This window comes from Drosophila bipectinata, chromosome 3L, assembly GCF_030179905.1.
Source record: "Drosophila bipectinata strain 14024-0381.07 chromosome 3L, DbipHiC1v2, whole genome shotgun sequence".
In the NCBI taxonomy this organism is placed as follows: Eukaryota; Metazoa; Arthropoda; class Insecta; order Diptera; family Drosophilidae; genus Drosophila; species Drosophila bipectinata.
Genome location: NC_091738.1, coordinates 16,155,161 through 16,178,445, shown reverse-complemented (window position 1 = coordinate 16,178,445; position 23,285 = coordinate 16,155,161). Strand labels below are relative to the sequence as shown.

The following is a 23,285-nucleotide window of genomic DNA, read 5'->3' as shown; positions in this document are numbered from 1 at the left end:
ATAAACAAGTTAAATAACTCTTTTTGGCTTCAAATGCCGCCATTATCAGCATGGTTATGTCCAACTAATAAAAAAAAAGAAAATAGTTTGAATAAATTTATTTCGCAAAGCATATAGAAATTATATTATATATAAAGTTTATAGAGTTTTACTTATAGTAAAGCTTAAATTCAAATGTCCCGGGCTAAAAAACAACAAACAAATTTTGAAATCACATCACTAGGATAACTATCGGTTGTTTATTTCCTGTCGATAGATATAAAAACAGCGGGAAATCGAAAATATGGCAGCACCAATTTTGTGTGTGACCTTATCATAACATTTCACAAAATACCAGGGTTCGAGGGAAAAAATAATACATTTTTTTGGGGAGAGAAGGCTATTTGTTTGTTGAAACTGTGAAACTGTGAAAACTTGATCTGAGACCGAAAATCGGATCTCGGTTTTGGGTTTCGTGGACAAAAAAAGGCGACTAATTGCGGCACTCACCCACCCACTCACCGACACCAACACACAATCGCCCTCTCGTGTAAAACCAATACAACAACCAACAACAACATGCAATCATTGCAAAGTAGTTAAATAATTCTGCCCTGTCTGCGCTTTATTTCCTTCTTCATTTTTGGTTCTTCTCGTTTAATTTCAACAAGTTTCTGTTCTCGCTTTTCCCTCTCTCCGGCCCCCTTTCCCTCCACCTACACAAACACCAGCAAACACTAACACACCTGACGCACACCGACACCAACACTAGTACAGGTCTCGTGTGACGTACGGCGCGAAATTGTCGTCTTTGGCTTTTTGTTTGTGCACTTTTCGCCAATTCCCTTTGTGTTCTGTGACAAGAAAGGTGTAAGGGGTGGGAGAAACGAGCAGCACCTGCAAAAAAGGCGGCACGAGATCGGCAGAAAGCAGAAGAAACATCAGCAAAGCGACCGGCTCCCCAGCACACACACACTCTCACATACAGCAAAAGTAAGTACCAATAAGACCCATCTGCGACACCGAAGAATACATACCCTAGCGAAAACAAAAAAGTGGTCAGTGATGAACTTTCGATACCCATTGGTAGACCTTTCACCGAAAGACAGAAAACCTTTCACTGAACCATAATTCAACTAATAGTGACCACTAGGGCCAACTCTCCAAAGAGAAAGCCAGGTTTTCCATATGTCCTCCAACCAAACCAAACATACCAGTCGACTATGTTTATTGTAGATTGTAGACCCTCCTCCAGGTCGCTCATAGAAATGTCTATACATACGTCTATATGTACCCCATTCATGAGGGACACAATTCCGCAAAAGCAAACCGGGCCCCGTAACCTAAGTATGCCGGAGGAGGAAGACCGGCTGATAAGGACGGACGGACCGGCGCTGCAATTTGCCGATTGCGGGACAATCTCGCATCTGATAAGGCCGGAATCACGATTCTCATGTGCGCGCACATTCAAATTAAAGGCGTCAGGCTATAAAATGATATATTAAGAGCTTTGCCATTTATCAGCAATAATTATTATTTTTGAACCTGCAAACGCACACACATCTGGGTTTAAATCAAAGGGGATCGTGCAGCATTAAGTTAAGACCCACGAGTGAGCTGATTGTAATTTCTGTTTTCTATTATCAGATGGTCAAGGAAAAGCCCAACTCAACTCGTATTTACGACAAGGATGGTTTCAGGCGACGAGCTGCCTGCATTTGTGTCAAGTCGGAGAATGAGGCGGAGGTAAGTTCCTGAAACAGAGATCCCATTGCGAAGACTATTTACCTTCCTCTGTAACTTAAAAGGTACTTCTGGTTACCTCCTCTCGTCGTCCGGAGTTGTGGATAGTTCCAGGAGGCGGCGTGGAACCCGAGGAAGAACCCTCTGTGACAGCTGTACGCGAAGTCCTTGAAGAAGCTGGTGTAGTTGGTGATCTAGGTCGTTGCCTGGGAGTATTTGAGGTTTGTGTTCCCCAACCAATATGGATACGTTTAATATAATACCCATTTACCTTTAGAACAACGATCATATGCATCGCACCGAGGTCTTTGTAATGAATGTGAAACAGGAACTGGACGAGTGGGAGGACTCACGCAGCATCGGCCGTAAGCGGCAATGGTTCACCATCGATGACGCCTTGTCGCAGTTGGCGCTGCACAAGCCCACTCAACAGCACTATCTGATGCAGCTGCAGCACTCGAAGACACTGGACAATACGAATCGCGTGGTGAACGCTACTCATCCGCCCAAGTTGACCAATGCCGCCACACCGGCCGCGTCGCCCACCACGGCATAAAGACACCAGAGAGCAGAAATCATGCATCTACACACCACAAGCCACACACCACACACTTAACCCAAAACTAATCCAAAAACAAACAAAACAATGCTAACCCCCTTATCCCATACACATTTTGACATTTTCGGAAATTTACAAATAGACAGGCAGTCTTCTAGATTATTTTGATTAAGCGAAACCTATGTTACCCCGCATCCAGCCCCCTCTCACATAGCCCCATTTGCGTTTAAGTTTAAGTCAATGCGTTCATTCATGTCTTTAGTAATTGTAATGAGATCTAAATTTATGTGCGTATTCTATCTAGAGCGATTGAAGTTAAGGAGGAGGAGAAGAAAGCATTAACGCTACTCGATCAATGAATGCTATGCGATAACTATGTAATTCAATATCTATAAACACAAAAACCACAACAACAAAAATGGACATGTAATAATTTTTGAGCGAATAGCACTTTTTGCAAACACGAAACTAAAACTAGATAACTAAACCCAGGAGAAACGATATCTATTAGATTTTTCTACTCTTTTTTATAATTTACTCAAAAGGCATCTTACTTGAAAATTGGATAATGATTCAAAACAAGCGCTATCGTAAAACTTTTGTTATTATGCTAAGCGGCCTAAACAATAAAATGTAACCCTAAATAGCGATGACTAACGAAACATATTCGGTACAGCTATATAGTTTCGCCCTCATGGTTATCTGCAAAAATATTTTTTAAGCAGAAATATGACGACCAAACTATGCAGCTACCCCAGAATTTCGTTTTAAATCTACTGCAGACCGATAGCAGATGGAAAAGGAATCATTAAAGTTCATTATATAACAAAAAACAGTTGCCTATGCAAAAAAGTTACAACAGGGGATATAAAGATAAACGTTAACTTATTGTAATAATAAAAGAAATGCGAGAAATTAGAGAAGCCAGCAAACAACATATTAGGAACTAATTCAACTACCAAGATATGTGCACGTTGTACTTTTCAGAAACAAACAAAAAAAAAAAAACAAAATGAAAACAATTAACAATACCAATTATGATTACAATAATATTAACACTGCTAGGGGAGAAAGATGTTTTCAATGTGATTTAAGAGATACAAGATACATACGAGTTGATGAACAATTTTATGTAACATTTTTTTGATGATTTTTTGGCACTTCAAAAGCGCGCAACAAACGAAATTTTTTAATTAAAGCTCAATGGAAGCAAAGTCTGGCAGTTAAATCTATGATTTTTCCAAACTATCAATTGTGTTTTAGTTGTTTTAGATGCCGGCAAAAGGAACTTTTATCGGAACGCTAAATTATATCACAAATTGTTGCTATTAAACAATGATTTACAATCAATAAAAACGAAAACACGACAATCCTCTGTTTTTCATTTCCCAAAATTTTAAATAAAATGTAAACGGTAATTTAATCTTAAATTTTATTTATTTTTATAAAGAATTTGGCTAAACTAAAACTATTTTTCTTTCAGGTAACTAAAACTACTTCAGCTGGATCCTGGTGAAGGGATGAGCCTCGATGTAGGCCAGAGCCTTGAGGATGTAGTCGGGAATCGGAGGTGGCGTGGGTAGATGGGCACCCCTGGGCTGGTATCCGTTCTCGTCAGCGGTGTACTCCAGCTGGATGGGAGTCCCATCAGGAGCTGTGTACTGGACGGAGCCAGCAGCATAGGCACTGCCCACACCGCTCTCCTGGGCATCAATGCCGTTGGAGGTCCCGTACTCCCAGCTATAACTGCCATCGGGCTTCACCTCACTGCGGTACTTGGTAATCTCGGCCTGAGACTCGTCGGCTGAACGGACCACAGCCACCAGGAAGAGGGAAATGATTAGCGCCTAGGGGCAAAAGGAAGAATTTGTTAATACGGTCTATTATCGTGATTATCGAGATCGCAGTGATAAAACTTACGCTCTTGAACATTTTGAGGTTTTTTTTGGTTGCAGTTGCTGGCTATTACTGGTTTCGAAATCCAACGACTGACCGTTTTATACCCACTGCTGAACCGATCACTGACCTACACCTACAACACATTTAAAACAGGTGACTCTTGGCTACCACGAATTATTAATTTAATTCGCGCATCTCAAAATATGAATTTGACCGAGTTTTACGAGCGTTCCTCGCTTAATAGCTCTGTTTGTTATTGTCTACGCGTTTTTTACGGGGCCCAGGTGCTTTGTAACCTCTACACCTGTAGTCTCTGTAGGGCATTCTACTTATCTGCGCCTTAGAAATCACAGATCAACGATCGCGATTTACTAAAAAACGCACAATGCTTCTTTTCTTATCTAATCTTGACTTAAATTCATAATAAATATATGAATTGTTAGTCAAACTAGGCGATTAAAGAAAATTAAATTACCGAAGTTTTAATACGCTTATTTAAACTTTTAAAATAAAATAAAAGTAATTATCTCTAAAGCCCACTTTTAAAAAGAAATCCTTACTCAACTCACGGTTTTTTCAATGTTAGGAATTCCCTAGGATTAAACCTGTTGATGAAGTCACCAGTATCCTCTGCTTAGATTAGGGTATGCACAGTAGGCAGAGGCGCCAAGAGTCGCTGTGGACTGTCATTCGATTAGCGGCTTTTGTTGTTAATGAGATGCAAATGCGAATATGAATGCGAGCAACCGTCACAGCTTGAAACAGCGTCGACAGCGCCAGCAACAGACTCTTAAATCTGGCCCGGACCTGGATTTTCAAATCTGTTAAATTATGGAGGCAGGTGTTATCTTTTACTAAAGGAAGTTCTTAATCCAAAATTAATAAACATACAAAAAATTGCTATATTTTACGTATTACGTATACGCCTAGTGTGCACCGCTGTTAACAAAGTACCGCCTACCATTTTATAAAACTCTTAATTAACATTAGAGAATTATTAGTTATTTTACTACTACTAACTTATTAGATATCATTTGTCAGCTTACACCTGAATTTTAACAAAATATTGTTTTTGAAATTCCTTTATTTCGTTTTTAAAATGAACCTTCAAATTATTTGTTAAGGATTGTCAAATTTTTGGAGTTAAGTTATAAAAACTATTGTATATTTTTAAATCCTAAAAGTATACATCATAATATATAAAAATATTTTTTTTAGGATACAAAGTTTAAAATATATAGCATAATTATAATTTTGATATTGATGCAGTGTAAAATCAAAAAAGCCCTTTTTTCTCTCATCTAGATGAGATTTATGATTATTTCATTTTTATACCCTTGCCAGAGGTATAATTTTGATGCAAAGTGTGCAACGCAGTGAAGAAGACTTCTCTGGTCCTATACAGTATATATATTCTTGATCAGGATCACCACCTGAGTTGAAATAAGCATGTCCGTGCTTCTGTCTGTCTGTTTCTATCACGAAAAATGGATAACAAATTTAAATAATATTGTGTCTCAGGATTTTGATGCAGAATGGTGGAGAATCGATCTATAAATCGTTTAAAGGTACTCCGCTTGGGAATCAAAAGGGAATTGGGGTAGATATAGCCAACACAGTGGAACCGATGGGGAAACCCTATTTTCTAGTGATCCCATCAGGAAAAATTTAAAAAAAATCCAAAAAATATTTTGTGTTAGTATTTTGATGCAGAATGATGGGAAATCGTTCTAGAAATCGTTTAAGGTACTCCGTTTGAGAATTGGAAACTGGCAGTTCCTACAGATTCTATTTGGGGCGATATGATCCGACCTTCCAAATTTCATAAGAAACGGAAGACTATATCCTATAGCTGCCATACATATAACTCAACAATCAGAAAAAGTATTAGGTATTTGGTAAAAATACCAACTTTAGTGTTTTTGAAGATAGAAGCTTGGATTTTTTTTTTAATTTTGTATTCTAATAAGGATTGGCCTACTATATGCGATAAATACCTGATATTAACCGCAGGGTATATCAACTTCGGCTCTGCCCGAAGTTAGCCTTTATTTCTTGTTTACCATAATTTTTAAAATTCCGCAACTTTAACTTCTTCATTTATTTTAACTCTTCAATAAATTTTTTTTCAAACTGTAATAAAGCTTTTAATAGGGACTCCAAGTAACGGACTTAACAATTTAACCGACGACGGACTTCAAAAATCCAGCGCGGCTGCCACCGAAGCCAGAGGAACGCTGGGCAGGCTCAACGTACTGAGGGTGAGTGCGGATGTACTCCAGGGACTTCAGGATGGCAGCTGGGATTGGTGGGGGGGTGGGCACCCAGTTTCCAGAGGGCTGGTAACCGTTCTCATCAGCCAGATACGAGATCTGGACGAGCTCACCCTCGGGAGAGTACCAGGAGAAGCCACCGGTGGCGTGGTTTCCACCGATTCCGGACTCCTGGGCGGCGATGCCGTTGCTAGTCTCATAGTTGTACTGGTAGCTGCCCTCGGGCGTGATGTCAGCGGCGCTCTTGACCACATAGGCTCCAGCATCCTGGTTGTAGGGAGAGGCGGCGAAGGCGCAGGCCAACACGGCGGAGGCGATGAGCATCTAAAAATGCACCAAACATGATATAAATTAATTTTTTAGTTCCATTAGTTTGTCCGTTGTTTAAAGCATCGTTAATTTAAGCTTTAAATGGTTATTCCTTGATTGGAGATGCCTTCAACTTACGTAGCGGAACATCTTTGGCAGATTAGAGCTTGTCTTCGAATAAGAGACGACTCGGAATGATGACTCTGTGGCGGATTGCACATGTTTTTATACGAATTCTCGACGTCAAAGCCGATCCACCCAAACAACTTTTACGCCCGACTGCAGGAAACTCATCTGAATAACAATAAAACCAGCCAAAATTGGCCAAACTAGAGTGCCATGAGCGGCTTAAGAGGCACGCACCGGCTTCGGGTTTGGCTCTAACTCAAGCTCTTCGTATTTAGTCACTTCAGCTAGGCACACGCATACATTAGCGGAGAAAATAATAAAAATTATAGAACTATTTAGACAATAGTAAGTTTTAATAAATACCACATAAAAGAGTTATGGCTTTACTTATTTACCTCTCATTGCATTCTTTATTTAGACCAAGTTTAAAAACTATATGAACAGATACAAAATATGACAAGTTATGTTGTTTTAGGAATTATTAATAATTGAGGTTTTATTATTAAGATCGCAGGCTTTTTATGACTAGGAACTTCTACACATATTTTTAGCTATGATAAATGATTAAAAAACGTACAAGCTAGAAACAAGATTTGTCAACTGCTTTTTTCCAAATCTTTTTTCATTTTTCATATTTTTTCCAAAGGCTTGTGTGGGTTTCAAAAAGAGCAAACGTCAAAATTATCGCCCCATGCGGTAATGTCAATGTCGAAGATAATGTAGCATGGTCTTTAGTAACTGAACAGAATTGGTGTTCCAATATTTGACCAATATGAATTATAGAAAATTATAGAATTCCGATTGTACTGTTCTATAGCAGCTATAGGATATAGTGGCCCATTCTTTAAAATTGTTTAGAACATATTGGTTGACCATATTTCATATTTCAAATCGAAACCCCTAAACTAAAACGTTTATAATTTCTAATCAATTCCATTTCCACTTTAGTGGTTTACCTTCTTTAGTAAGTCCGAATAACGTTTTATATATTCCAGAAGCAAGACTAGACTAAACTCCTATGTTTCTAATAAGTAACCATTAGAAAATAATGTATATTAAAACCTGAAATTCTTAAAGTTTTGATTTGTTTTTTCCATTTTTGGCTTATACTTGTAGCATAAAACGCATAAGCATAAAACAATAATTATCGTCTCATCTTCTTCGTTTATTTTAACTCTTCAATGTATTTGTTTACAAACTGTAATAAAGCTTTAAATAGGGACTCCAGCCAGCGGACTTAACAATTTAACCGGCGAACTTCTTCACAAATCCAGCGCGGCGGCTATCGAAGCCAGAGGAACGCTGGGCAGGCTCAACGTACTGAGGGTGAGTGCGGATGTACTCCAGGGACTTCAGGATGGCAGCTGGGATTGGTGGGGGAGTGGGAACCCAGTTTCCAGAGGGCTGGTAACCGTTCTCATCAGCCAGATACGAGATCTGGACGAGCTCACCCTCGGGAGAGTACCAGGAGAAGCCACCGGTGGCGTGGTTTCCACCGATTCCGGACTCCTGGGCGGCGATGCCGTTGCTAGTCTCGTAGTTGTACTGGTAGTTGCCCTGGGGCTGGATGTCAGCGGCGCTCTTGACCACATAGGCTCCAGCATCCTGGTTGTAAGTGGCGGCGGCGGAGGCGCAGGCCAACACGGCGGAGGCGATGAGCATCTAAAATTGCATTAAAAATAATTTAAATATAATTTTGTTAGAAAATTTCTTTATATCCTTTCAACTTACGAAACGGAACATCTTGGAGGAGTGAGCTTGTCTTTGACTGAGAGACGACTCGGAATGATGACTCTGTGGCGGATTGCAAATGTTTTTATACAAATTCTCGACGCCAAAGCCGATCCACCCAAACAACTTTTACGCCCGGCTGCAGGAAACTCATCTGAATAACAATAAAACCCGCCAAAGTTGGCCAAACTAGAGCGCCATGCGCGGCTTAAGAGCCACGCACCGGCTTGAAGCTCGGCACTAACTCCGGCTCTTAGTATTAAGTCACCTCATGCTGCGAGGCACACGCATACAATAGCGGATAAAATATTAACTATTTTAGCAGAAAAATTTTTTTGTTTCAAAAATAATACCATAGGAAAAAAGTTTCAAACTTTTACATTATGTTCCTTCTCTGGAATTTATGAAACAATTATACGATTAGGAACAATTATACGATTAAGGAATTAGAAAAGACTTCAGGTTTCAGGTAACCAGGCTATAAATCGGAACTGCTAAAATTTAATTTTAAATGAGAAATCTTTTATGGAGCTTGACCCATTTTAAGCTCCAATTACTTTGTTAAAACTTTCAATTTATGATTTAAAATCCTCTCAATAGATCTTATGTAGAAGCTGGAAAGGCTCTCTTAGCTAATTTTTTAACAGTATTTTATTTTTTATTATTGTTTTAACCTTAGGTGTACATGTGTGGGCTCCAGAAAGAGCAAAAGTTAAAAGCATCGCCCCATGCGGCAATGTCAATGTCGAAGCTTAGCCTAGGTCTGGTCTGCAGTCTCGGATCTGTGGTGTCTGGTTTCTGGTTTGAATTTCGGCACACCCAAAAAAGACAGTCTTAATTAAATGCATTTGAATCCAATGTATTCCGATACAATTTTAGCATAATTTATGGTTCCACACTGATCTGCCCAATCGTAACTTTTCCAGTTTAGTACCACGCCGACCCCTCGAAGCAACCTTATAAGGTTTATTTTTTATTTTTTTTGTAATCTATGCCTGCCTGTGAGGCGCTGAAATGTGTGCGTTTAACAAATTGGACCATAAAACTGAGTTAATACCTAAAGTGAGATATCAGAACAGGATTAACCCGTTGCCAGCAGCCTCGCCCCAGCCGCCTAAAACCGACAAAACGTCTCGTGTCACCTGCGGCACCTTTAATGCGATTTTTCAAATTTAATATTCTAGCACGGTGGGATGCCACCAGTTTTTTATCATCTATGAATAGGAAGCTCAATTTATATTCAAATCATTATAGATCGAATATCAAATATCATATCTTAATGGGTACTTTAAATTGGCATTCTTTTTATAATCAGATTAGATCAGAATTTTTGATTTTCGTAAAGAATTTTATACACTACTTTTTTAAAGGTTAGTACATTTTTAAAATATTAGATTTTCTTGTACACAGCATAAAGAAAAATCTGAAAAGATACTCTTGATAATAAAAATACAATTAAAAATTATATTAGGATCTGTCGCCTAAGGGTATTATACAAGCATTCTCGGCTCGTGTCATCTATGGTATTTTAAATTTTTTTTATAAAACTATAAGTGATAACGATCTTTATAAAAACCAAATAAAATTCTTCGAGTTGCTCTTGAAAATCTACTTTTATTACCCAATTTGTCCCACTGTGATGATAGTTTAAGTATTTATCAACTAAATAAATCAACTTGGGGGGTCTGGCCTTGAAAGAGATTCGATGAGAACACGACGATCGTAAAACAAAACTTTATGACACCCCCAGAAAGTGAAATTATTGGCCGGCTTAGTAGGAAATGTTAATTCGATTTGTGGGTTTCGATAACGTGGTAACATGTCAAAGCTGTTCAAAAGATTTATTGATTTCTTGACCAAAAGCTGGTCATGATTTCTGAGAACCGCTTGAACATGGCCTATGTATTTAGCACCCTTTTCGTTGCTGTCGTCACTAGTCGTCGGGGCATCCCCTGAAACATATTCCCATAATTATGCAAAACGCAGATCTACGATTATGGTTATTAATTTAATGCTACTAATTAATACCATTTTATTGGAAGGCTACCTTAAAAAGTGCGGCTTACGAGTGATTGGGCTTTTATGTAGCAGATTTTTTATGGGCACTCAACGTCAACCTTGGCAATTTGACGAAATTGGGAATAAATTTAAATAAATTAGACAACACTTTCCGAAAACTGTAAGTTTCCAATTTAGTAATATATCCTCCAAAAAAGGGGCAGACTTTATGACATGAAGAATGTATTAATATGGGTTTTTAAAAAGGGTAAGTCCTAGTTCGATGTCACCAAAATAAGACATTTGATTCATGTGAGTGACTACTTAATAGCGATTATCTTTTGTATTCGCCTCGGCATTCAAAAAGATGCATCTACCGATCAGTCAGCAACCGCATTCAACTTTAATAAACTAGTTTTCAAATAATATAATATTTAGCCAAACCGCGTCAATGGTTTCCATAATTCACACCGATTTGCTGGGTCGAATGCGTATAATCCGCGGTTTAAGTTTATGCAGATGAGGGCGTCGATATTGGTGCAAGTTTTGTCAGCCAAAAACGAGACGAATATATAATTTATTTTTCCCAAGCCAATCCTAAAATAAACAGTATCGAATTCATAATCAGAAATTGATACATTTGGAAAGAGACGATAGGCGTGTTGATACTCTTTTTTAATTGGGATGCTATATATTTAATGGAAATATTTGATAAGAATTATAGAAATGATAAACTTGCATCATTTTATGCATCAAATTATAATTGGTTTTATTATCCATCTCGAGATATCAAATTTTTATAACAAAAATTTATTCAAATTTATTCATTTAAAATAAAACCATAACCCAAAATCGAAATGCTTTAAATGGTTGGCATTTGTCCAAACAATGAATACGTCGTCTAGTAGGGAATCAAATTAAATGCAAATTAATTGGTCTGAAATCATACGCATATTAATTTCCCTGAAACTGATACATTTCAGTTCAGATGCCAAATATGTCGCATTGACTTTTAACATTATCCCGTGGCTAACCTGTTGGCCTTCCGGGAAGTGCCAAACTGTCATAAAATTGGTAAAACAAATGACTTTATGGTCCTATAAGCAAATTGTTATATTAATTATTATTTAAGTTAGCGTTTTATTTATTGTCACTGATGAGGGTATTGAATATAAATTTAGAATATACACCAAATAAAAACCATCAAAATTTTTAGAAGTTACACAATAAGAAGAAAGTATCGCCAAGAAAACTTGGACTTTTTTTATTACTTGTGAGATAATAATTCTTTAAAATAATAATATATACAATTCCAAGCAACATACAATACAATTATAACAATATATAATTTTCTTATAAGTAACCTTTTGTTTTTTTAGTTTTTAAACCATTTTTTTGCCATGTGATTTCTTTTTAAGAAATTTTACTACATTTTATTACCTTTAAAAATTTAAATTTTTTCGCGCCTTTTTATTTATAGCACTTGCTATAAATATTTGTAGCTGGCCACACCGAATTTTCGCTACAACCAGTCGAATCAGTCGAATTTCTGTGATTTAGATAGTATCTAACTATAATTTCAAAAATTAACCTAATGTTAAATATTTGTTTCTCTTTTTTAAGCTGTCTGTATATAATTTAAAATCTATCCAAAAGTTTTTAGTAATATAGAACCCCTTTTTAAAATTGCGATTGTGAGATAGCCTTTAAAAAAGATACTTTATTTTGATTTATAAAATCTTTTACCACTACGACATGCATTTTTCTGAACATATTTAAAATGTACAAAAAGAAACGCAAGAAATATTCATTATTATTTTTGAAACCGCGATAAAAACTTATCAAGTCTAGGCAACGCTTATCGATATATTGTTATATTATCAACAACCCTAGGAAACAGGCGACGATAAAATTGAGGATTTGAAATAACTAAATTTAAGAGCGCAATACACAGGATGCTGGCCCACAGGATGCAGCTTTTGAGGACGGCGAACAGCGCCGCTGCCCTCAACTCCGCCGCCAGTCGCCTGGCCACACAGGTGAGTCGCAGTCCGGACCCTGTGACATAACCTGCAATCTCTCGAGGAATTGGAGTCGCTGATCAATGAAAACTTCTACTTTCAGAACTCTTCGAGCAACCGGAGGGAGCTTCACTTGCAAAGGCTCGTCGGAAGATGTGATCTGCCACTAATCACCCCCAAGCTCGCTTGGAATCCTCAACAGATTCGGTTCGCTAGTGGGGGAGTGACGATTTCTGCCGGCGCTGCTTCTGGTGCAAGCGGAACGGGGGGCGCAGATTACTTGGAAGCGGTACCCACAACACAGCTTGTGGATCTGCCTGATATACCCGCTGCGCCCATTCCCCCCTCCTCTCTGGGCATGGACGCTGCTGAATTGGTCAACGTGGTTAACGCGGCGGGAGAGCCAACCTTCGCCTCCATCGGATTGGGCGGCTGGTCGCCTGTGGGCATTGTGCAGAATTGTATGGAGTTCCTACACTGCACCTGGGATTTGCCCTGGTGGGGAGCCATCGCAATTGGAACCCTGGTGGTTCGTACCATTATTTTCCCTCTGGTTATTTTGGCGCAGAGGAACTCGGCCAAGATGAACAACAACATGCCACAGATGCAGTTGCTTCAGCTTAAGATGACAGAAGCTAGGCAGTCGGGCAATGCCATTGAATCCGCCCGATATGCCCAGGAGATGATGCTGTTCATGAGGGAGAAAGGCGTCAACCCGCTGAAGAACATGGTGGTCCCGCTGGCACAGGCTCCACTTTTCATCAGTTTCTTCATGGGCCTGCGACAAATGGCCAATACTCCCGTGGATTCCATGCGCGACGGAGGACTGTTTTGGTTCCAGGATCTTACGATGGCGGATCCCTTTTACCTACTGCCGCTGATAACAAGTGCCACCTTGTACCTGACCATTGAGATCGGCACGGATTCGGCTCGTCTATCGGCCGCTAACATGAACACCATGAAGTATGTGCTGCGTGCACTGCCCATTGTGATCTTTCCCTTCACCATGAACTTTCCGGCGGCAATTCTTACATACTGGGCATGCAGCAATTTTATTTCATTAGGCCAGGTAGCCCTGCTGCGGATCCCTTCAGTTCGTGACTACTTCAAGATCGAGAAGATGCTGACACATGCGCCCAGTGCATTGCCACCAAAGAAGGGATTTGTCGGAGGAATGAAGGAGTGTAAGTAGACGATAATTAACTAAGAAAATCCAAATTTAAAGCCTTTTCTCCTATTTTTTTTAGCCTGGGATAACATGAAGATCTCAAAGGAAATCGAGGAACGACAGAGGCTGGATGAGATCCGATTCGCCAAGGCTGGCAAGGGACCGCTCGTCAAGACGTTCAAATACGACCCAACCAAAACAGCGAAGCCCATCAATATCGACCCACACATGCGGTTAAAGGAGCCGCCAAATAAACAGGGATAGTTGATTGTTTCTCCCACCTGTTCCAGGACTCGAGCGCTGTGTCTTGTTACGTTTAACTTAACCATTTAGATGATAGTTTCACCTCCACCAAACTCCAAAAATTTGCGACTAAAATATAAAAAGTTGTATCCCTATGACAGCGATTTTAAAGCTGCGACAAAAAAAAAACTGATTTAAACGAAACTAAAAACAGGAGTTCCATTTTAATTTCGAAGATTATTGGGGAAAGGTGTAAAAGTTACGTGATAAGCAATAAATTGGTCGGTAAAGTGAAACTATATAATCTTTACGGAAGTTGTTGATTGGTATTACCTAGTTATTTCCTTATTCATTCTTACAGCAGGTCTATAAAATAAATTTTGTTAATACATCTAATCGTAATGATCATAAAGAATATAGAAAAGCAATCATACTGACGACGTACGACTTTTTTTAAAGATAGGATGATATAAGAGTAACATTCTTAGATAATTTTAAAAGCTGCATCTATTTAAAACTCTACAAAATCAAAGTTATTATTACTAAAATAACGTGAGAAACATTAAACTTGACAACTAAAATTCAACCCCGGGCGGAGATGCATTGGTTTATCACCTCGGCGAGGTGCTTGTTTTCCAAGGCTGCAGCCACTCGTTCCTTGTCCGCCAGTTGCTTATTCACGGCCTGTTCGGAAGCGTGCGTGCCGGGTGTGATCTCTACGGTAACCTTGAAGCGCGTCGGTAGTGAGCGGAGCAACTTAACCCGAATGGACAAGCCAATTAGGGTGGCCATCGAACAGTGTGGAATAGTGGGCGTAAAATTAATATGAACGGAATTCTGTCCATCGCTGATGCGGATTAGGTTCTCCTGGACGACATGCAGCTCTTCAAGGGTCAGTGGGTGCTCTGGGTCATTAATATTTCGGATAAGGTCTAAAATTATATGCGTGATATCGAGTGTTTCCAAATGAATTTCATGGACTTGCCAAAAATCTCTCGTTTATCGAAGGGATCTGCTACGTTTTCATCTTCTTCATTGGCTGTAATCTGCCTCTCCTTGATTTTATCATAAACATTGGGGTTTATATTCTCTATTTCGGTGAGCATTTTAGATTATTTAACCGTTTTTCGCGGAATAAGCTGGAAAACAAACGTAAATAGGAGACTGTGTGTCCACACTAGGGAAAATAAAAATACCTAAATGGCGTTACTTTTGTAAAAGAGTGTGTAAACACTTTCGAGGCGGGAAAATACCTTGCATTTGAATTCTCTTTACTACAGTGTAATACATTTTCATTCTAGAAGGGCTTAGATTAGTTAATTCCATTTTAATTTAATTCAAAACAATTAAAGCCTAGAGCCATCACATTAACGCTATTAAAGTGAAGTACAGTTCCTGAAAACTGCCAACCAATTGACATGTTCGCCCCTACTTGTCAGCTTACGTAAAGGGCGCAATTATAAACGCCCCGCTATCCATATTTATGTGGTCTGTGAATTAGCTACCCCAATGTTTAGACACTTAAGTCAAGTTAAAATATCGCCCACCCCTCCCCCGGCGATCATCCGCATTTTTGCAACTTTGTGCTAAATAAACGGCAGATGCGGTGAGTCCGTCCATGGACTAGCTGACCGACTACGCCTTGAGCCCATTTTGCTGTCCAGTCTCGATTTTATTTTATTAGATTTCATTCGAATTTTTTTTGTATTTTTGAGTAGCCGGCGAACTTGGCGGTGATTTCCTCGGGTTGTAATTAGTCAGACTTATCAATACATGAGATGATATTTACATAGCGAACGGGTTTCGCGCACTTGCCGTGCATCTAGCAGCTAGGGGCAATTAGCACTGAATTACAAACTGGTCAGCACTACGAGCAAGCCCCGCGGAGAAGCCTCCAATAAAATGGGCTAGCCACCGAGGTGGGAGCAGCAGTTTGGGCGAAATTTCCAAGCGGTTAACATCTCTAGTGGATAATGAAGTCGGCAGTAAGTTTTGATTTCTTTGATAAACGGAAAACTCCGGAACAATGGGTGTTACAAAGTTGCAATCTATAAAAAGTTTCAAATCATTATTGCGATTATTTAAAGAAATTAAAAAGATAATTTGTGAGAGAAAACAGAATTAATGTTAAATAATATAAATGTGATTTTCAAGAACAACTAAAACCTTATTTTTATGAATTTTAGATTGTTTTCCTGGCTTTGGTGGCTATCTGCCACTCGGCTCCCCTGACCCCCATCGAAGAGTCTCCCGTGGGTCTCTCCCGTCCCAGTCCCATCAGTCCAGACGTGATCAGTGATCCGAAGCCAGAGGAGAAGGTCGTTTTGCTAAAGGATGTACCAAAGGATGGTAATCGCCAAAAGCGAGATGAGCACCAGAAACCGGATAGTGTGAAGGCTCAGGAACAGCTTCACCACCATTCGAGCGAGGAGCCCCTCCAGAAGCCAGATAGTGTCAAGGCCAGTGAGGGACTCATCAAGCACAAGCGGGATACCAAGGAGCACCAGAAACCGGACAGTGTCAAGGCTCGGGAACAGCTTCACCACCATTCCAGCGAGGAGCCCCAACAGAAGCCGGATAGTGTTAAGGCCAATGAGGGACTAATCAAGCAGAAGCGGGATATCAAGGAATCAGAGAAGCCGGATAGTGTCAAGGCCCAGGAACAGCTTCACCATCATTCCAGCGAGGAGCCCCTCCAGAAGCCGGATAGCGTTAAGGCCAATGAGGGACTAATCAAGCAGAAGCGAGATACCAAGGAATCTGAGAAGCCGGATAGTGTCAAGGCTCAGGAACAGCTTCACCACCATTCCAGCGAGGAGCCCCATGAGAAGCCAGATAGTGTCAAGGCCAGTGAGGGACTCATAAAGCACAAGCGAGATACCAAGGAGGAAGACAAGAAGGAGACTCCTGTGACTTTGATCGGCGAGCTGCCCAAAGGTGAAGTTCCTCAATCTGCTCCTGCTGTAGCCCCTCCCAAGAAGGACAAGAGAGAAGCTCACCACGAGGAGGGACACAATGAGAAGGCCGGAGTAGTGGTCGAAAATAAGGAAAAGAAGGACTCCCAGGAGGGAAAGGACGAGCCCCAGCGTCTGCCCTACAACGCTCCCGGCTTAGTTGCCTCCCCAAAAAAGGAGAAACGTGATACCATCGAGAAACCGGATAGTGTTAAAGCCCGTGAAGGACTGCAGCACAATCCCCAACGTGCTGAGGAAAATCGCAAGGCTTTGGAGTCCCTACTCGCGGGTACTCCGAAGCCCGAAGAGCGTCGCCAGCGCGACATTCCTGTTCCCACTGAGGTGAAATCCACTCCGGCGGAGCCCAAGTCAGATAGCACCACGCCCCCTGCCTCGCACCGACCCACAGCCAAGCCAGTGTCCGAATTGTTCCACAAGGATGCGGCCATCCACAAGCCTGCAGATGCTGACAAGGTCGAGGAATGAGGGGAGGGCCAAGACCTAATCTCCGCATTCGGAGACGTTAATTGGACCGTCACGTACTTTAAGTCATCGAAAATAAAAAACAAATAAACTACAAAATGTTTACACGCTTACAAAACTGATTTTGTTAATAATAATAATATTTTATATAAATAAGGGAGAGTTATGGTTAGGTGTCTATTGGAGAAAGTGATTTAACAGAGAGCTAAAAGTTTTTCTGACAGATGATCTTAACAGATGTTTTTATACTCTTTCAGAGGGTATTAAGGCACTCCACTTGTGAATCGGATGAGAATTGGGGAAGATATAGACATCACAGTGGACCCTATAGGGGAAAACCCCATTTTCAAGGGATCCCATCACGAAAAATGGACAAAAAATCGAAAAAATATTTCGTCTCAGGATGTTGATGTAGAATGGTGGCGAATCGATCTAGAAATCGTTTAAGGTACTTTGCTTGTGAATCGGATGAGAATTGGGAAAGATATAGCCATCGCAGTGGACACTTCAAGGGATCCCATCACGAAAAATGAACAAAAAATATTTTGTCTCAGGATTTTGATGCAGAATGTTCAGAATTAAAGCTGCAGAATAGGCTTTAATTTCTTGTTAAGAAATTGTTAAGAAACTTAAAATTCTGGAAAGTTAAAAAAAGTCTGGTTTATACATGTAATTATTTATGCTAATCACCTGACATGCACCTTATATTTTTCGTTGGCTTTAAGTCTTAAAGTTTAAGCTAATATTTATTGGCGCCTATAAAAAAAGATATAACAAATTAAATATACTCGCTTACTTTTTTTTAATAGAAAAAAACGAAAGTAGGATTTTCCCAAGCAAACAAACTGGAGCGATTTTACAACTTGCGAATCGTAAAAAATGCATTTACAAGTTTACGTGACAATTTATCTGCTAATTAGTAAAAAAATATTTATAGACCTGAGCTGGCTGACAATTATGGGATAATTGTTAATAAGACATCGAAAATAATTTAAAATTAAAACAGAACTTTTGCAAGATTTATAGTTTGTTTTGTTAAAAAATTTTTTTCAAATGTACACCAACATATTTTTATTATTTCTAAAGAAAAGATGCTATTTTTTTTTTAATTTTTAAGGCCATCCTCAGGAAAATCCCCGCTTTAATATAGAAATATATCCGAAACTCAATAGAAATTTACGTAGGGAGTACACCCAAGGCCAAAGTAAATTGCTGTTTTTATAAAAACCCATAAAAAATAATGCATATTCAACAGGCGCCAGCGTCAATAAATCAGTCTCTTTAACTGGCAATAGATTGGATAGGTATCCCAAGATTATTAGCTGTGAGCTCAGCCATTACAGGTAAATTATTACAAAAGTCTCAAATGAATTTTAAAAGCTTTTTAAGTTTAATAAACTATTTTAATATATCCATATAGATTCTAGACTATCATACCCCTTTATATTAAACAAAAAAAACCTATCTTGTTATTCTAATTGTCCTGAAAGTATCATCTCTGCCGGGGTTTCCTCTTCCACCTTGCCAAAATAATCATCCGATTTGTAGATTTGGAAAGGCTGGAACTTGCCCTCGACGAGGTTAGTTCTGGGTTGGCCGGAGGAACTGGATGAATCGCTGGCAGCTAGTTTTGCTTTTAAGGGCTTTATCAGTAAACCCTTGATGCTGTAATCCGTAACGTGAAGCTCCTCCTCGGAAATGTCCACAGCTCTTTCCACTTCTCCCAAGTTGGCACTGACACATCCCACAAACTGCTCCAAGCTGTCGATCCTTTTTCGCAGTTGGTCAAAATTGTCGCTAAATGCTAGGATACTGCAGACGTTATTAGCCATCATTCCATTGGACTCGGCACGCACCTAAAAGTCAGACAAATTTTAATAAAACTTTCTTTTTTTTAACTTATTTACCAACCGAAGCCAATAAAGTTTCAAATTCATCCAGTCTAGCCAACATATCGTCGATGTTCGTGCAGAGCGGGTTTATCTCCTTTTCCAGATCGGCGCTCTGTATGATTTTTGCATAGTCGTGAGCCACATTATTCATTTTTATAGACTTTATTTGTTATTAAATAAAATCAACAATTGTTTCAACAGATGGGACAATGTGTACAAACATTCCGAGGGAAATATTCCTGACGTTAGTATTTTATCGTTATCGCTAGCGCCAAGAGTGATTTCGTCACCTACGTGGTGATCGATAACTTATTTAATATTTAAAATTTGATCTGTAAAACATTATAAGTTAAATATTAAGAAAAAGTAGGAAATGCCAAATTAATATATTCTAATTACTATGCATTTAATTTTTTAAAATTGCATCTATAATTTAAATTTAAATTGTGTGACCTTTTGTGACAAGCTTTCTCATTTCCCTGACCCCGGCTATATGGTCACACTGAAGTCAGCCCGGACTGAAAACCTTTTTATTGATTTGTGTCGGAAATTAAAGGATAACTTGGATTAGGAGCACCATGAGCGGCTATCGAGGCATCGGTGGCGGCGGGTTTCCCTACCGAAAGACCGCCACATCTGGATCCAACATGAATGCAGTTCCACCACCGCCGACGCTTAATTCCCGGGGCTACCGCGGAGGAGTGACTCCTTCCACTGCCCGGGGCGGCGGAACGGCGGGAAGCACCACATCCAAGCACGGATATACCACGCTGGACTCCATAAGTCAATATACAAACTCCACGAACTTTGTGGGAAAGAGGAAACAACACTCAGAGGACGATTACTTCGACGACGACGACGAACCCGCTCATAAGGAGCTGGAACAGGCCTACATACCAGCGCCTGGGTCCCCGGGAGCCCCACCACCACAAGCTAACAAGAAGGATGAGTCTGATTCCGATGAGGACCCATTGGAGCAATTCATGGCCGGCATAAACCAGCAAGTGGAGAAGGAGAAGCGCCAAAACCATCCGAAGGTCCAGGAGAAAGCAGTGCGTCATGACATAGACGACGAGGACGATGAGGAAAGCTACTACCGCTACATGGAGGAGAATCCCAATGCGGGATTGCGGGACGAGGGCTCAGATCAGGAGGTGGAGTACGACGAGGATGGAAATCCGATAGCTCCGCCCAAAAAGAAAGACATTGATCCTTTGCCGCCAATCTATCATTCTGAAATTGAATACGATTCCTTCGAGAAGAATTTCTACACGGAACACGAGGACATTGCGGCTTTGGACGAAGAGAAGGTCAGGGACCTGCGGCGGACATTGGGTGTAAAGGTCACTGGGCCCTCGCCACCCAAGCCGGTGACTTCGTTTGGTCACTTTGGCTTTGATGAGCCCCTCTTGAAGGCCGTGAGAAAGGCGGAGTACACTCAACCCACTCCCATTCAGGCCCAGGCTGTACCCACCGCGTTATCCGGCAGGGATATAATTGGCATAGCCAAGACGGGCTCTGGAAAAACGGCAGCTTTCATTTGGCCCTTGCTCATGCATTTAATGGACCAAAAGGAGCTCCAGCCAGGCGACGGACCAATTGGCCTCATCTTGGCCCCCACTCGTGAACTCTCGCTGCAAATCTACAACGAAGCCAAAAAGTTCGGCAAGGTCTACAACCTGAACGTGGTCTGCTGCTACGGAGGCGGCTCCAAGTGGGAGCAAAGCAAAGCCCTCGAGCAGGGAGCCGAAATTGTGGTGGCCACGCCGGGCCGAATGATAGACATGGTCAAGATGAAGGCAACCAACTTGAAGAGGGTAACGTTTTTGGTTCTCGACGAAGCCGATCGGATGTTCCACATGGGCTTCGAGCCCCAGGTGCGCTCCATTTGCAACCACGTCCGCCCCGACCGACAAACCCTCCTGTTCTCCGCCACCTTCAAGAAACGGATTGAACGCCTTGCCAGAGATGTTCTCACCGATCCGGTGCGAATCGTCCAGGGAGATCTAAACGAAGCCAACCAGGACATCACCCAGTCCGTTTTCGTTTTCCCTAATCCTCTGCAGAAGTGGAACTGGCTGCTGTGCCACCTGGTCAAGTTCCTTTCCGAGGGAAGTGTCCTGATCTTCGTGACCAAAAAGGCGGATGCCGAAACAGTGGCCAATAACTTGCTGGTGAAGGAGTACAACTGCCTACTGCTCCATGGCGACATGGACCAGGCGGATAGGAACAAAGTCATCACACAATTCAAGAAGAAGGAGTGCGACATTCTGGTGGCCACCGATGTCGCAGCCAGAGGTCTGGACATACCCCACATCAGAAATGTTGTAAACTACGATATCGCCAGGGATATTGATACGCACACCCATCGAATTGGAAGAACGGGAAGAGCTGGGGAGAAGGGCAATGCCTTCACCCTGGTCACCGACAAGGACAAGGAGTTCGCTGGTCATCTGGTGCGGAATCTGGAGGGAGCGGACCAACAGGTGCCGGAGGATCTAATGGAGTTGGCCATGAAGAGCTCCTGGTTCCGTAGTTCTCGATTCAAGCAGGGCAAAGGCAGAAAGCCGGCGAATACCTACACCGGCTTGGGATATCGGGAACGTGGAAACGGACCTAGACCAGAATCAGGATCCGGATCAAGCGGACCAAGTACTGCCAGCGCTGCAGGAGGAGAAGGCCCTTCCAGTAAGCCCAGTTCGGGCTCAGGACCAGCCACAGATCGGTACGCGGCCATGAGGGAGGCGTTCAGGTCGCAGTACAACTCCCAGTTTCGAGCGTCCAGCGATCGCACATGGGAGAAGACTTTGCCCGAACAAGGGGTATTCGCCGCGCCCAAGGCACCATCATCAACAGGCTCCTCCCAGGGGGCTGCCTCCGCCACGTCCGGTTCGTCTGGAAGCCAAGACTCAAAAAGGGCCAAAAAAAGCCGCTGGAATTAAACAGATACATATTTTGAAGAAAACTAACGATTATATTTTTATTTCTCGTTCATATTATTTAATGTGTATTTGCTTTTGTTCCATCATTTAAAATTACATCTTATGAACTAAATTTAAACATATATATATATATATTTTTATATATATAATCAGATATATACGATGTTCATTCATAAATGTTACGTTAGTTAAATACTCGTATGTACAATTCTCTTCCTCCGCAGCCAGATTCGGATCCGAACTCAAGATCCGATCGATCGATCCAAATCCCACTGATCCAAATAAAAATCATCTAATCTGTAATCTTGGTTATGTGTATTTTATTTTGAATAAAATCACATTTGCGCATCCATATCCATACTTTTTGTCAATCCGATCCATCCGATCATCGTTAATAGTTGTCGTTTGTAAGCGAGAGAAGAATTCGAATTTCGAACAAGAAATCGAAATCTTGAAGCTAAACTGTTCGTTAATCTTTATGAAATATTGTTTTACAATGAAACCACTACGAATTTTGTTTTCTTTTTCGCTTAATTTTTGGATATAAGTGTTTTGGTTTTTTTTTATATAATAATTGAATTACGTGTGTTCTTGATAACATTGAGAAGAGATAGAGATTCATTTAACTACCACATCGAGGCGATTTTGCGTAAATTTTCTGGATTTTATTTTTTTTTTTTTTTGCATTTTTATTTTGTATATTTTTGTAAAGCGCTGAATTTTGGAATTAGCCTGGACAAAGCTTAAAAATTTCGCTATATTTGAATATCATATCCGATACGTACATATATATATTTATTCCGTTATATATAGTTCTCGCATATAATCTACTCAAAGAATCGTCGTCGGTGTGTGGGTGTTTATATATATATATTTGTTGTATATAAAAATTGGTCCATGTTAACCACATCGTACGAAACATATAGAAGAGGAACTCAAAATTCAAAACTGAATGAGAAATC

The 23,285-nt window shown here is 40.5% G+C and overlaps 9 protein-coding genes across 10 annotated transcripts; 4 read left to right on the top strand and 5 right to left on the bottom strand.

Moving 5' to 3' along the window:
• The first annotated feature begins 333 nt into the window (after positions 1-333).
• Positions 334-2,603, top strand: Aps (diphosphoinositol polyphosphate phosphohydrolase 1 Aps). Its single transcript, XM_017232207.3, has 4 exons — positions 334-972; positions 1,627-1,725; positions 1,788-1,943; positions 2,000-2,603. The coding sequence occupies exons 2-4, from the start codon at positions 1,627-1,629 to the stop codon at positions 2,276-2,278; spliced, it is 534 nt and encodes a 177-aa protein (XP_017087696.1). The 5' UTR covers positions 334-972; the 3' UTR covers positions 2,279-2,603.
• A 1,096-nt stretch (positions 2,604-3,699) lies between these two features.
• Positions 3,700-4,603, bottom strand: Cpr67Fb (Cuticular protein 67Fb). Its single transcript, XM_017232013.3, has 2 exons — positions 4,202-4,603; positions 3,700-4,128 (listed from the first exon to the last, which is right to left on the bottom strand). The coding sequence occupies exons 1-2, from the start codon at positions 4,211-4,213 to the stop codon at positions 3,775-3,777; spliced, it is 366 nt and encodes a 121-aa protein (XP_017087502.1). The 5' UTR covers positions 4,214-4,603; the 3' UTR covers positions 3,700-3,774.
• Positions 4,604-6,360: 1,757 nt separating this feature from the next.
• On the bottom strand, positions 6,361-7,029 carry LOC108119057 (pupal cuticle protein Edg-78E-like). The gene is made up of 2 exons (XM_017232018.3): positions 6,901-7,029; positions 6,361-6,777 (listed from the first exon to the last, which is right to left on the bottom strand). Exons 1-2 carry the CDS (start codon positions 6,910-6,912, stop codon positions 6,361-6,363), a joined length of 429 nt encoding a protein of 142 aa, XP_017087507.2. The 5' UTR covers positions 6,913-7,029.
• Positions 7,030-8,136: 1,107 nt separating this feature from the next.
• LOC108119052 (pupal cuticle protein Edg-78E-like) lies at positions 8,137-8,735 on the bottom strand. Its single transcript, XM_017232011.3, has 2 exons — positions 8,623-8,735; positions 8,137-8,553 (listed from the first exon to the last, which is right to left on the bottom strand). The coding sequence occupies exons 1-2, from the start codon at positions 8,632-8,634 to the stop codon at positions 8,137-8,139; spliced, it is 429 nt and encodes a 142-aa protein (XP_017087500.2). The 5' UTR covers positions 8,635-8,735.
• Positions 8,736-11,749: 3,014 nt separating this feature from the next.
• Positions 11,750-14,261, top strand: OXA1L (OXA1L mitochondrial inner membrane protein). 2 transcript variants are annotated; one of them, XM_070279763.1, is made up of 4 exons: positions 11,750-11,893; positions 12,514-12,659; positions 12,745-13,825; positions 13,889-14,261. In XM_070279763.1, the coding sequence occupies exons 2-4, from the start codon at positions 12,576-12,578 to the stop codon at positions 14,071-14,073; spliced, it is 1,350 nt and encodes a 449-aa protein (XP_070135864.1). In that variant the 5' UTR covers positions 11,750-11,893; positions 12,514-12,575; the 3' UTR covers positions 14,074-14,261. The 2 variants fall into 2 exon arrangements, with proteins under 2 accessions (XP_070135864.1, XP_017087694.2); XM_017232205.3 differs by lacking the exon at positions 11,750-11,893 and having other exon boundaries at positions 12,497-12,659.
• A 280-nt stretch (positions 14,262-14,541) lies between these two features.
• Positions 14,542-15,207, bottom strand: galla-2 (MIP18 family protein galla-2). The gene is made up of 2 exons (XM_017232206.3): positions 15,038-15,207; positions 14,542-14,984 (listed from the first exon to the last, which is right to left on the bottom strand). The coding sequence occupies exons 1-2, from the start codon at positions 15,156-15,158 to the stop codon at positions 14,635-14,637; spliced, it is 471 nt and encodes a 156-aa protein (XP_017087695.2). The 5' UTR covers positions 15,159-15,207; the 3' UTR covers positions 14,542-14,634.
• Positions 15,208-15,878: 671 nt separating this feature from the next.
• On the top strand, positions 15,879-17,607 carry LOC108119038 (neurofilament heavy polypeptide). The gene is made up of 2 exons (XM_017231998.3): positions 15,879-16,037; positions 16,239-17,607. Exons 1-2 carry the CDS (start codon positions 16,026-16,028, stop codon positions 17,490-17,492), a joined length of 1,266 nt encoding a protein of 421 aa, XP_017087487.2. The 5' UTR covers positions 15,879-16,025; the 3' UTR covers positions 17,493-17,607.
• A 1,300-nt stretch (positions 17,608-18,907) lies between these two features.
• Positions 18,908-19,601, bottom strand: Blos4 (biogenesis of lysosome-related organelles complex 1 subunit 4). The gene is made up of 2 exons (XM_017232009.3): positions 19,401-19,601; positions 18,908-19,345 (listed from the first exon to the last, which is right to left on the bottom strand). Exons 1-2 carry the CDS (start codon positions 19,530-19,532, stop codon positions 18,959-18,961), a joined length of 519 nt encoding a protein of 172 aa, XP_017087498.2. The 5' UTR covers positions 19,533-19,601; the 3' UTR covers positions 18,908-18,958.
• A 260-nt stretch (positions 19,602-19,861) lies between these two features.
• On the top strand, positions 19,862-22,678 carry LOC108119091 (ATP-dependent RNA helicase DDX42). Its single transcript, XM_017232091.3, has one exon. It carries the CDS (start codon positions 19,960-19,962, stop codon positions 22,321-22,323), a length of 2,364 nt encoding a protein of 787 aa, XP_017087580.2. The 5' UTR covers positions 19,862-19,959; the 3' UTR covers positions 22,324-22,678.
• The last annotated feature ends 607 nt before the right edge of the window (positions 22,679-23,285 follow it).